The sequence below is a fragment of the Coenobita brevimanus genome, chromosome 69, assembly GCF_032717465.1.
Source record: "Coenobita brevimanus isolate Jiangsu-jjx chromosome 69, ASM3271746v2, whole genome shotgun sequence".
NCBI lineage: Eukaryota > Metazoa > Arthropoda > Malacostraca > Decapoda > Coenobitidae > Coenobita > Coenobita brevimanus.
This window is the reverse complement of record NC_137022.1, coordinates 7,875,784-7,890,242: the sequence shown is the minus strand read 5'-3', so window position 1 is coordinate 7,890,242 and position 14,459 is coordinate 7,875,784. Positions and strand designations below refer to the sequence as shown.

The window sequence follows — 14,459 nt, the reverse complement described above, 5'->3', positions numbered from 1 at the left end:
TTCTTGTGTTATTAAGTTCACTGTAGAGCCTGTGTCTAAAAATAAGGAAACGTTTTGATCCTCACATACAGCTGGTATCAAGATACACTCATTTCCCAACATGCCTCCTATGAGAATTTTGACTTGCTTTTCTTTACGTTTGTTCGTTTTTTGTCATGACTTGGTCTTCCCCCGACTTTTTCTACTGTTTTGCAGTTACTGGTCCAGTGCCCTTGGCATCTATGATGCCTACAGTAGGGACCAAATCCTTGTGTCTTTTGTCTATCCTCTTTTGTTTTGATAAAGCATTCATTCCTTGTGTGTCCTGGTTTTGCACAATAATGACATAGAATGCATCTATCTCTTGACTGTGACCTACGAGGTGACCTCCCAAATGTAGTGTTGCCTGTGGCACGATATCTGCTCGGGCTGCGAGGAAACTTATGAAGCCTGTAGCCTGGTGTTTGTGATCGAACCCTCGACACATTTAGTTGTTTGCTCTGCCTGCTTTCGGGTCGCGATCGATTTTGTTCTCTGTTTGGAGTCGTTGTAGATGTCTTCACAGCTGATACTGTCTCAGGTATTCTCATTCTACTAGAAAGCACGTGTGTGTCGATCATCTCTGCTTTACTGCACTGCATCTCTACCTCGTTCATTAAGTCTAGAAAGCACATGCCTGGGGTGTACGCGATCGTCTTGGTGATCTTAAGGGTCCTATCAGGTAATTTACACAAGGCACCTACATAACCAATGATGTCCATGACGAGGTCTGGGAACATCTTTCCATCATCTGTTATCCAGTTTGAGTTTTCCAGAGAAGCTAATAATGTTCTTTTGATTGTGGAGACATCAGCAGTTATTTCACTGAGCACATGGTTTGTAGTGTGCTCCCTTACAAGATCTACAATCTTATGTAATTCTGGAATTATACCTGACAAGAAGTCCATACCTCCAGAAAATTTCTTCAAAAATTCAGTTTTAAATTCATCATATGTCTTAGCATTGAGGAGCTTATCTGACTTTAGTAAATTGCTTGCTGGACATCGTTCCTGGCTTATGCAAGATGAAAAAATGGCAATTTTCTCTTGTTCATCTAGTATGTGTCTTTTGGTAAAGATTTGTTCTCACTGACTGACAAATGAAATGACGTCAATACGATCTTTTTCTGTGCCAGAGAATTTTGGGGCAGTTTTATCTTCATGATAAATGTAAACATGAGGTGGAGATGTTTGATCCGCGGTATTTGTTGCATCATTCATTTTCACTGTTTGCTCTGGTAATTTAACTTGGACTTGTTTATCGTTGTGTGAGGGAATAGTGGAATAGGTTCGGCCTGAACGGTGAACCCTGTTAAGTATATTGTCATATGTGTGCAAGTCTGGGACAAAGTCCTCCCTTGCTACGTCAGAGGGGGTTTCCCACTCATCATCTAGAACTGACGTATTTGTTTCTTTATCTTTAGTCTGTGTTGAGTTTTGTACAATGAGTGTGTTGCCTTGGTGCTCTCCTAATTGTGGATCCACTGTGGGCGCTAATTGTTTATCATCTGGTATTAACGTGGGTGGTGGCGAAAATATCCCTGTCATTAAGTTATGGTGTTATGAAATATACCTTTTGTTTATGTCCTAACTAAATAGATGAGTAAATGAGTTGTAATAAATGATAGATAGTGAGTGTATAAGTGTATATATAGAAATAAATAAAAGAAGTTGATTATACCTAATTTTAGCACTGAGAAGAAATGAGTAAGTAAAATTTCACCCACTTGATACAGATCGGAGAGGCGTGTCGATGCAACTGTCGATCTCAGAAGAAAAATGCAGGTTTGAGTGAAGATCTCTTGATAATTCTAGGGCTGTGTTGATGGACGATATTACTCAGGAAATTCCATGGCCTGGTGCATGTAGTGGCTAACAGCTGTAGTCACAGGCAAACCTCAGCATAGAACGTCGAATTTCCAACTCAATACTGTGGAAATAAATGAGTATGAGTAGGAGCTATGTGAATAATGAGTAATGAGTAGTGGGTGAGAAGTGCCTGGTGTCAGTCACACGTTGATTGGCGTGGCCTTGTGTCAGCAAACTCGCGTGGTGATGTCGTCTCAGCAGATACACATGGTGACGTCGGCTTCCCACACTGGTAGCTGTGGTGAGTAACTGAGTAGCGATGCGTAACCTGGGTGAAGAAAGGTGAGTAAGATGCATTATAAATGTGGCTCTGGTGTTTTGCTGTGTGTCTTGACCTCTGCGTCAGCGATGGAGGTAGGCAGGAGAGAGTGTTGGGGTTTTGTGTGCTTGTTGCTTTGGTCTTTCTTTTTCTTTACTTGCTTTGTTTTTTATTCTTTTTGCTGCTGCTTGAAGTTGCGTGAAGATTTTGTAGACTTGTAGGCTCATATGCTCGTACGCTGCCACCAGTGTGACTCTCTATTCTTGTAATAAGTGAGTCTTGAGTTTTTATTGTTATTTCGATAATTGAAGAGCAGAAGGAGTTAAAGATGAAATACAGGGAGTGATCCTGATTTATTATCTTCAGAGAAAGTCTTAAGTTGAGCAGCGTATCATAGAGAGACAGTATACTTAGTAAATCTGGTTGGACCTCTATTCTTGTTCATTCTCTCCACTACCTGTCGGTTCTATGGCTAACCTCCTTCTGAGCTCTGCTTCCTAAATTCTGGTGTAGCAGGGGTCGAGTCACGTGTGTTACACTGTTGTTGAAATGTTCTAGAAGCCTGTGTGTGAGTATGTGTGTATGATCACTAGGCATTGTTTGTGTGCTTATCTTGCTGACACACTACCTATCTCATCCCCTGACTTGCTGCTTCCAGTGTATTGTCAACATTTCTTCACTTAGACTTGCAAGCTCATATCCCGTTCCCAGGCTTGCCTGGTGCTCTGTCTATCTGTCTATCTATCTATCTATCATGTTTTCTATAATGAATTGTATTTATAGTATGGAGTCCTTACAGTGGAAGCGATGAAGAAAGCTAGAATGGGGAAAGCCCCAGGGACTGATGGAGTGTGTGGTGAAATGCTGAAGCATGGGGGAGAGATAGTAGTAGAAAGGATGTGGAAGATGTGCAGACTGGCCTGGATGGAAGGTAGATTTCCCTAACTGACAGAGTTAGGGAAATAACAGAGGAATTAGTTGGAGAAGAGCGGGAGGTTTCAAGAAGGGAAGAGGTTGTGTAGATCAGATATTCATTCTTAAATCTTTAGTGGAAAAGTCTCTAGAGAAGGAAAAGAAGTTGTATGCGGCCTTCATGGATTTGGAGAAAGCATATGACATAGTGGATAGACAAGGGTTGTGGAAAGTATTAAGAATAAATGGAGTAGATGGGAAGTTATTGAATTCCGTGAAGAGTATGAATGAGGGTGCTAAGGCTGCAGTGCGTGTGGGTAGTGAACTGAATGAATTTTCTATTTGAAGGTTGGACTGAAACAGGGGTGTGTCATGTCTCCATGGTTGTTCAATCTGTATATGGATGGGGTTATAAAAGAGATACAAGGCAGGGCAGTGGATGCTGGAGCAACCGTAAAGAGAGAGGGCAGTGTTTGGAAACTCCCTGTACTATTATTTGGAGGTGATACTGTGTTGTTAAGTGAAGACGAAGGGGAGCTGCATGGCTTGGTGGATGAGTTTGGAAGAATATGTAAGAAACGGAATCTAAAGGTGAATGTAAGGAAGAGTAAAGTTATGGTCTTCGGGAGAGGTGAAGTAGGTGAATGTACAGCGAGGTTAGATGAGGAGGAAATGGAAAATGTGAGTGCATTTAAGTTCTTGGGTAGTGTGATGAGTAAGGATGGAAGTTTAGAGGGTGAAGTGCTTGAGAGGGTACAACAAGGAAGAAAGGTTGCTGGTTCCTTGAAAGGAGTGATAAGAAACAGAGAAGGGAACATGGAAGTGAAAAACTCATTACAGTGTTGTGATACGAGCTCTAACATATGGAAGTGAAGCTGGGGCATTATTGGAGGGACAGAATTCAAGAGTGAGAGCTGTGGAAATGAGTTATTTGAGAGGAGCATGTGGAGTCACCTGGAGAGGCAGATTGACAAATGAGGAAGTGAAGGATCGTTGTGGTGTGGATGCGGATGTGATAGGAACGATTAGGAGAAATACATACAGGTGGTTTGGCCATGTGGAGAGGATGGAGAGTGAGAGACGAAAGAGGAGAGTGTATGTGAGGTGGAGGGGGGGAGAGGGAGGGGGAGGCCAAGGATGAATTGAAGGGATGGAGTGGAGAGGTATATGACAAAGGGTGTTGTGAGGTGGGAACAGGGGAGTGAAATGGCGGGGGAAAGGGCGACATGGAGGTGATTTGTTTGTGGCCATCCCTTGCGCGATTAAGGCGTCTGGCAATAGATAGATACACACACACACACACACACACACACACACACATACATACACACCTGCTATACAAATACTGTATTCGGTATATATATTAATATTTTTTTTTTTTTACTTTTTTATCTTTTTTCAATATTACATCATTTATTGGAAAAAAATACCTAATCTAGAAACCCTAAAATTAATAACCTAACAGACAAATTGCTAACCTGTACTAAAACCTAAAGATACAAATAGCAACACCTACACTAATGGTAAAAATACCTCAACCAAGAGAACATCATCGACTGCAGATATGTAATGCCTTTCTACATTACATACCTGCACTCATCACCTGCTGACTGTCAGTCAAGGCGCAAACTAATATAGGGGACATCAGTATATGAAAGAGAACCGGACAAGTGAGGAACATTTCCATATTCGTCAGCTGTCGACACTAATTAGGACAACTTGAACAAGACGGTATAAAGTACTTACATAATATGTACAAGATGTGAAGTACCCCAGCCAACAGACCACCAAGAGAGACTGGAAGAACGAGGGGGGTGAAGGAGGGAGGGGGATAGAGAGGGAGGGAGAATGTAAAGAGGAGAGGAGAGAATCGGAGGGTGCAGGTAAGGAGGGAAGGAGAGGGGGATGGAGGGGTAGGAAGGAGGTAAGGGGGGAGGGAGGACGGATGAGGGATGGAGGGAGAATGAAGGAAGCGTGTCCTTCAAGGCAGAGGAAGAGTTGGAGGGAGACGATGGGTGGAAGGATAAAGAGGGGAAAGGAAAGAAAGGAAAATGAGGAAAAGTAAAAAAAAAAAAGGGGGGGGAGAGAGAGAGAGAGAGAGAGGGAGATGGGTGGAAGAGAAGAGGGGAGGAGGAAGAAGGGGTGTGAAGGGAGGGAGGTGGTGGAAATAGGAAAGTTTGTGGAAAGGGGGGAATGAACTAGGGGAGGGATGGAGGAAGGGTGGGAGGTAAAACTCGGCGGCTCGTGGTCAGTCTGGCTTGAGCTTTGGAAGTAGGAAGTTAGTCTATGATTTTGGTACGACATTTTATTTCCATTTTCTTCCCATTGAGTGCTTTTATGTAGATAATATTGATCATAATTTGTATTGTAAACACATTTAAGTAGTTTTAAAGATTACTCAGATAATTGAAATCGTAATAGCTGACAATAGAAGGGCAACTGATCTGTGTGTGGGGTTTGGGGTGGCGTGTGTGTGTGTGTGAAGACTGAAATGAGCGTAAGGTTTTGGGTGTGGAATTTGTTTTTGATATATGTATGGATATTTTAGTGTTCGTGTTTTTTATGGGTTTTGGGTATGATGGCTTCCCGGCCGTACTGGCACACCGCCCTATGCGTGTCTCATTCGTGTTTACGAGGAGTGAGGAGGATGTAGACGCCATGCTTAGGCCTCAGCATGAAGGGTGAGCTTTCCATCTCGATGTTTTCGTGACCTGGCGGTATCCTGAGGTCAGCTGCCAGGATCAGCTTGGCCAGGGCAACCTTGGTCTCCATCAGGGCGAACCGCATGGCTGGAGAGGAAATATGGTGTAATTAACAACTGAAATGCGTCTGTAAAGGAACTTCAGGGACTTGGATGATAAGTGAGTGTCTGCTCCATTTCACTGGTCGAAGTCGATACTTCTCCCTATACAGTGCCTTCTCTCTCCTTGCTCTCTGGACCCTACCTCGCCCATTATTTAAGAAAGAAGTTCATGACTGTAATAATATTAATAATAATAATAATAGTAATAATAATAATAATAATGATAATAATAATAATAATAATAATAATAATAATAATAATAATATACCTTTATTTCCACAATGGAATCAATGTAACGTAAGAAGCAAATAAATACCTAACAAAACAATGGTAAGCTGTAATAAAACTAAATCGCCAAGGAAGATGTGTTAGGGAATCTCAGCTGAGGAGAAGATGGAGGTTGAAATCTTGAGCATATTTACGATTCCTTTTCCTTCCTTCAAAACAGCCCAAGACATTTTATTTTCTTAAATGGAACATAATTTTTACATCAACACAAGACACTACCATTCTCCATTCTCCCTTGCATCATTATATTATGTTCTTGGCATGGGGGGGTGAAACTTGATGTTAGAAGATTGTTTTGATCTGTGTTGTTTTGGTGTCTGTGTATATCTGTCAGTCAGTCTCAGTCAGTCAACCAGTCAGTCCATCAGTCAGTCAGTCAGTCAACCAGTCAGTCCATCAGTCAGTCAGTCAGTCCATCAGTCAGTCAGTCAGTCAATCAGTCGGTCAGTCAATCTTGTCCTTCAGGTGAAAACAAATTACAGAAACGATACATCCTTTCACATAAACTTGGCCCAGATTTTTGTCCTGTTGCTGGTTAAGAGTGACCTTTGGTTCCTTCTTTTTTGCATAAAAGAAAGGTTTTCTTGATACAGCACTTCGGCCGGTATTCCTCTCTGGTAAGGAGGCTCCCTAACACCTGTTCCTCAGTGATTTATTTTCCAGACGCCTTTGGCTCCTTCTTTTTTGGATTAAAAAAAAAAAAAAAGGACTTTCTTGATATAGCACTTCGACCGGTATTCCGGTCTGGTAAGGAGGCTCCCTAACACCTCTTCCTCAACGATTTATTTTCCAAACCCCTCATTGATATCCGATGGTCTCCTTCTTATTTCTTTTAAATGTCGACATTGACTGCATGATAACACACAAGAATATAGTAACGGAGCAGAATCAGAAATAAATTGTAAGGTAGAGGTGTTAGTAACCTTCCTGAAAAACACACAAGAATATAGTAACGGAGCAGAATCAGAAATGAATCGGTAAGGAAAAGGTGTTAGTTAGTAAGCTCCCTAACCTTACTAGAACTCGGCCCTTCCACGTGATTAATATAAGACTATGTGTGACCTGGGGGAGGGCAGCGAAATGGCGGGTGACTGGGCGACATGGAGGAGATTTGTTTGTGGCCACCCCTTATGGGATTAAGGCGTCTGGCAAATAGATAGATAGATAAACAGAATATCTTGCCAAAATTCAATATTCAAGGTAGAGATGGCAATTTTAATTCAAGTTGGGATGAAAGGAGTATAATGTTTAGGCTAAATTAGAGTTAAATGGACACAGGGAAGCCATGCCCGTGTCCCCATGTCTCATTCTGACCCCATGTCATATTCTGACCACATGTCCTATTCTGAACCCAGATCCTGTTTTGTTCCTAAGTTCTATTCTGACCCCATGTCCAATTCTGACCCCACATGTCCTATTCTGACCCCCAAGTCATTCTGACCCCACATGTCCTATTCAGACCCCATGTTCTATTGTTCCCATGTCCTATTCTGACCCCATGTCCTATTTTAACCCCACAATTCCTATTCTGACCCCATTTCCTATTCTGACCCCATGTCCTATTCTGACCCCATGTCCTATTCTGACCCCATTTCCTATTCTGTCCCCATGTCCTATTGTGTCCCCATGTCCTAATCTGTCCCCATGTCATATTCTGACCCCATTTCCTATTCTGACCTACATAACCTCACCTAAACAGTTCCGTGGTCCCATTCCAAAGGGCATGTGGGTGAAACTCTTGATGTTGACCTTGTTCTCGGGCAGGAAGCGGTCAGGCTGGAACTGCTCAGGGTCGGGCCAGTAGCGGGGGTCGTGGTGAAGACTCCACACAGGGAAGTGCAGCCCGTCCCCCTCCTTCAGGTGCAGATTAGTTCCGGGGATGCTGGAGGAAAGGTGGGTGTAAATGTCTTGAATACACCTGTGACTGTCTTGGAGATTTAATTAGTTATCTGTAAGTCTGCCTATCAGTCTATATATTTGTCCGTCTATCTGCTCATCTGCATGTGTATCTACCATCTGTCTATCTATATCTGTCTACTACTACTACTACTACTACTACTACTACTACTACTATTACTACTACTACTACTGCAGCTGCACACCATGATATTACATATATATGGTTCTTACGTGCTCAACATTAAGTTTTCCTCAGGTGTTCATCAAGTGTTCATCTTCATTTATTCATCTCTAAGTGATCTTATGCGTTCATTTCTAAGTGTTCACTGTTCCGTGTACTTTCCGTGCTCCTATTTGCGTGTTCATATTATTTATTTCTTGCACACCTTGTTTTAAAATGGTCTCCTTTTTTCATCCCACACACTTCAATATCTACACCTCTTGTTCACCATCTACATCTCTTGTTCACCATCTACATCTCTTGTTCACCATCTACACCTCTTGTTCATCATGTACACCTGTCTTCACCTGTAATCCTTGGTACACATCCGCTCCACAAACAGCGCTGGCGGGTATATCCTTAGGGACTCTGTAATGGGAAGAGAGAAACCAATGTAAACTGCCATGACTGCCTTGGTATACTCTCTATCTATCTGCCTGTCTATCTATCTGTCTATCTCAGCAGTCACCAGCTCAGGTCCAGTAATATCTATACTCCCTGGGATTTTGGTTTAGATAAAATTGAATGACTCTTTCGCCAATCAAATCAAACATTGCCCTCATCACTCGAGACAGGCGAAAATTTCAAACACAGTCGGTGTCACTCTTCATTCAACTACTCCCATTGGAAAGACGCGTTGAATTATAAGGATTTTTTTTTGACACACACATGACCTCTCCTGGGCCTAGGAGTTACGTCAAAGACATCATGTAAACTCGATATCCTGAAGACATCAACAGACACACAGTACTTTCAGCTGATTTGCAAGAGGGAGAGGTGCTTTAACTCGACCCAACCCTGCCTTAGATAGGGTTAAGCAAGATAATGATTCACATGTTGAGGGAAGAGAGGAAGATGAAACTATATGACGATCTGAAGGCCAAGGGGTCGAGAAACTGCAGCACAAATTTAAGACACGAGGAAATACAGCACAAATTTAATACAGAAGACAATACATCACATTTAATACACACCCATTACGCAGGCATCCAGGAACTTGGCCTCCATGACCCCCTGGTAGGTCAGCTCCCCCTCCTCCTTCACCAGTCCCTCAAGTTCCTGACGAAGGCGCTGCTGGGGCTCTGGGTTCTTGGCAAGGAGGTGTGAGGAGAAGGCCACAGCGGAGGCGATCGTGTCGTAGCCAGCCAGTAGGAACAGGATGCACAGCGCCACCATCACTTTGTCGGTGAGGACTGGCAGTGGACGAGATCAAAATATAAACCAATTTTGAATGAGTTACTTTTTATAATCTGAAAACCAGTCTTGGATGAAATTTAACAAGACATTATTTCGGAATCTTCCTAAAATTTATCCCCAGGCTGACTTTAAGATCAAGATAGTTTAGCTGGTATTTTTTCTGGTATATATGTGAGTCCAAAGGTATTATTTCTAAGCCATGAACGACCCTGTTTTAATTCCTGCAGCATAGGATGGCAGGTGTATGAGGGTAAGGTATATATGCTTTCTCATTATACTGCTGTTGCTCGTCACAATATCGTAATTCTTCCCATCCATCTCCTGCTTTCATGTTCCTGCCTCGGTCTCATCTCTCGCTGCGTCCACTGAACCATACGTAAAACAGTTCACTTCTCCGTCTTCCCCATCAGTGCTTACTCAGGATCATTTTGCGCTCTCTCTCTCTCTCTCTCTCTCTCTCTCTCTCTCTCTTGATTTTCTCACGTTCACTCTTCTTTTTGTACTACTAACTCTTCCTTACTCACACACTCTCTGCTAAATGTTACCTTATGCAAACAACACCTGGTTAAATTTCTGTCTTCCCCTCTCTCTGCTTTTCTTAGCTTTCCCACCTGTCAATACACTTACACCCTCCTCTCACACTTACACTCTCCTCTCACACTTACACCCTCCTCTCATACTTACACCCGCCTCTCACACTTACACCCGCTACTCTCACCCCCCTATGCATGAACAGACAGAACACCAGTGGAGATATTTAACTGAACCTAATCTGTCCTGGATGGACTTAGGTGGATATGAACTGACCAAACTGACCCCTGACTACCTTAAATGAACCTAAAATTGCTGAAGTGAACATCATCAGAACATATATGAACCTAAAATTGGTGCAGTGAACGTGGTTAGAACCTTTAACATCCAGTGTGGCTCAAATAGTACCAAACCAACCTGCATGGGCGTAAATAGATATAACAGTACCTGACCTCACACGACCACACACACACGACCTGACATTGACCTGGCTCAGGATGAATTGATGTCAAGTGAGATAATGAAGGTGAACTGGCTTGCATGGATCATCTGGACTAATTTCCTGCTAATTAGGTACTTATCACACACAAGGGTAACTGATTATTTCGATTGCTGTATTGCTGGTGGTGGCGCTGGCTGATGGTGATTGAGGCTGTCCTAATAAATTGAGAGTTTTTTTGTTGACGAATGTGACTTAAATCAGCACTTGGTAACACCTCTAAGAACATTCTAAGATTTACCATTGCACTAAGCACTTAAGAAGACAGAGATGAAGGAAATCCAGTTGTCTTCCATAAGGTGACAGACAAGATGGACAATATTGCCACTGGAAAGCAATTAAGGACCTAATCTGAAGCTTCTTATTAACAGCTGATGTATTTTGTTCCCCAGGGTGGAAAATTAACCTTAAAAAATCCCATTCCACAGTCATTTTGTGCTGGAATATTTGGTATGGTAAAAGGCCATGTGGGGAGGATGGAGAGCGAGGGACTAATGAGGAAAGTGTGTGTGAGTGAGGTGGAGGGGGGATGAGGGAGGGGGCGGCCGAGGATGAGATGGAAGGCTGGAGTGGAGAGGTATATGAGAATCGGGGGTGTGAGCTGGCGAGAGGGCAGCGAAATGTCGGGGGAAAGGGCTACCTGGAGGCGATTTGCTAGTGGCTACCCCTTACGGGATTAAGGCGTCTGACAATAGATAGATAAATAGAAAATACAGTGAGGTGTGCAAAATGGACATGAAGTAGAGAGAGAGAGAGACATCAACGATTTTGGGAAAGATAAAGGTGCAAAAACTTAGGAATTCAGAATTTGTCTTAGCCGAGTTACTGTGAACAAGAAAGCTTAATGACTATTGGCAACTGAAGGGCCAGTAAGACAGTCATTCAGGTTTATCAAATCCCAGTTTTCCACAGACTACGAAACGCAATCGTCAAATTTACCATCCAGGTCCCTGTGAGGTCACTTTCATGATCCTAGTGTACTCCTAATTATATCACTTGCACCGCAGATGAAACTTTTACAGATATGGTATAGCAAAAAGACCTATGAAGAGATAGTATAGTAATGAAAGGCAAAGGTCAATCACCATGCTTAGGGGAGGCAGTGGTGGTGTCAGAGTCTTCAGCCCGTGCCTCCAGTAAAAGGTCAAGGAAGTCCCCCCTCTTTTTGCCGTCTTGGCGGGCCCTGATGGTCTCCTCTGCTACACTTCGGAAGAACCTCACCTCCTCTGGGTCCTCCTTCAGGCCCAAAGCGTTGAAAAGTTGCGTCCAGTTCCTCATGACAAGAAGCTTCAGTACCATTAGTGGCGTTGTAGTAAAAAAAGAGTCTGCTTTTTGGGCGAGAAGAGGGTTTTCCTGTGTGAGAGAGTTACACTCGATGCCAAAAGCACAAAATGCCATAGTGTCCATGGTGAACTGTCCAGCTTTGTCCTTCATGTTAACAGGCGGATAATTTTCTGTATCTCTGAGGCAGGAAGATACAAATGTGTCAGCAATATCACACATAAGCTGGAACATCATTCGCATCTTCCCAGTGGAGAATGTTGGGGAGAGGACAGCACGCAAGTCCTTCCACTCCTGATTCTTCTTACTTCCCAGCATGTTACTCATGTAGCTGTCGGGTTGGTTTGCACGAAAGGGCCGCCTGTTCACGAAATGATCAAAGTCCTTTACGAATATGTTCTTGAGTATGTCCGGATCACACACCATCAGCACGGGACTGAAGCCTTCATACAGGCCAAAGTAGGGACTGTTCTTGTAGGTGTGGTACATCTGAAACGAAAAAAATAAAATAGTTTCAACCCCAGTAAAGTATGATGGCTAAATAAGCTCACAAAAGTTTTTATATAACATACCATACACCAAGAGCTTCCCTGGTATGAGAAAAAAAAAATCTTGATCAGTCTTTCTGGAAATAAGCAACTGTGATTAGTAATTTCCTTTTTTGGTAAGACAGTCCCCTGTAACTTATCACTTTTAAATAGTTTCTTAACATAGGCACCATAAAACATGCATTTTGTAATAGGATGATAGAGATACTGCAAGGACATGACAGAACAGAGGTGCTGTCACTGAAAGCATGCAGGATACAGAAGAGATATTAAGAAATGAGGTAACCATAAATTAAAGCTGGGCACCTCTGCAAGCACTTCCACAATCCGGAATTTCCACAATAGCGGACTCCATGATTTCAGTTGCAGAATTGTGATTGCAGCAAACTCGTCCGAAACTTGCGGTATTGCATAGCGGAAGTACTTCTGCAATCGTAACCCAGTCTGCAACCTCCCATGTGGCGGTCGCTACAGCATGACTCACGAATATCAAGCTTGAACAGGATTCTTGGCCAGCAGCAGTGGTGGGCTAGGTGTCGCTGCGTCAGTTAGAAGTAGGGATGGGTAATATCAGGAGAAATTATTTGATACGTTACAATGTGATATACTATAAGCCAATGTGGCAGTATATTTTATGGCATGTATAGCTAACCATGCACAATGGTTCCACAATTTGACAGATGACGATCTTAAGGGCTAATGTAATGATCACTGAAAATACTTTTTCTTTTATGGTCTTACTGAGTTATTATCTGCAAGAGTAAGCACATTACTATGAATTATCTATTTGAGTTTTATGGACTGCATTCTTCTGCTGGTCAGATTGATTTTCCCGAGTGCCACAAAGGCTATTTCTTTTCCTTGTAACATTATTTTTGTAATAAATGATAGATATGATTACATTATTTTAATATTAGTATTGTGAGATTTTCATGGTATGCCCGAACTCTGATTCCCAAAGAAAAGTGATAGATATACAACTAACTAAACGTCAGTACCGTACAAAATTACGTTTCTGATGAAGATAATTGTAATGGGTAAGTTTTCATTAAATACACTAAAGTACCAGCGACAATTTTAAAATACATCACAAATGTCATAAATAGATTATAAGAACAATAATTCACTACATTACCAATCGATTTAACCCCTGTTTGTGCACTTTGTATTGAAAATTGTGAAACTGCATTGCTGTTGCAGTATTACGGTAGCAGAACTGCACATTCCAAGTTTATTGTGGAAATGCGGTACCAAAGGTAAGGGTCACAGGTTGCGGACTTGCAATTGCGCAGTTGAATTTTACATTGCGGTGCCCAACTCTGCAATAAATACATTTTGTAAACCTTGTCGTACACACTTTTCTCAACTCTGAAGAGGTAGTCAACTGGTAAATTTCAGAAGTTTGGTGATGGAGGTAGTTCTGTGATAGACCAATAGCCTGTGTTGTTGGCAGGGGAACAGGTCAGCTCAACCAACCACTAAGTAATGGATTCAGTCCTCAGTCTTACCCCTCTTAAATCCTGTATTGCCAGAAACCGGATGGCTTTCTGAAAATTAAAGCTACAATAAAGAAAGAGGGAGAAAAGAAAGAAAGGAATATAGGCATTAATGTTATAACACAATATGTAATAGTTACAGACATATGGGGGAGGCGGTGGCTCAATCGGTAGAGAGGTGGCCTGCAGTCCTACCAGACCCAGGTTCAAATCCCGGCTGGGGCAGGGAACAGTTTAAGGATTTGAATTTCTTAAAATCAGACTTAACTGATCTACCAGAAGACCCACCGACATGTAGTAAAAATACACCAGCTAATACCAATACACCAGTCCTGTATGAGACAGCCCTAGCATGTATTCAACATGGACGGTGGGTGTTTAGTGCCGAAGTGGTGACATGTAGAGGTGTATGGTATGTAGGAGGACTGCCGGGTCTTGAGAGCAGGCTGTGAAGCCTATCCCCAGAGTCGGACATATATATATATATATATATATATATATATATATATATATATATATATATATATATATATATATATATATATATATATATATATATATATATATATATATATATATATATATATATATATATATATATATATATATATATATATATATATATATATATATATATGTA

The 14,459-nt window shown here is 42.0% G+C and overlaps 1 protein-coding gene across 1 annotated transcript in view; it reads right to left on the bottom strand.

The window, feature by feature from the left end:
- Positions 1–5,676: 5,676 nt before the first annotated feature.
- LOC145406127 (putative cytochrome P450 9f2) overlaps positions 5,677–14,459 on the bottom strand; it is a 9,315-nt gene continuing 532 nt past the window's right edge. Inside the window, exons 2-6 of the mRNA XM_080277327.1 lie at positions 11,580–12,264; positions 9,242–9,460; positions 8,576–8,636; positions 7,840–8,030; positions 5,677–5,846 (exon numbers count right to left, since the gene is read on the bottom strand). Of these exons, the coding sequence (XP_080133453.1) occupies positions 5,677–5,846; positions 7,840–8,030; positions 8,576–8,636; positions 9,242–9,460; positions 11,580–12,264 (1,326 nt within the window). The remainder of the gene's footprint in view (positions 5,847–7,839; positions 8,031–8,575; positions 8,637–9,241; positions 9,461–11,579; positions 12,265–14,459) is intronic.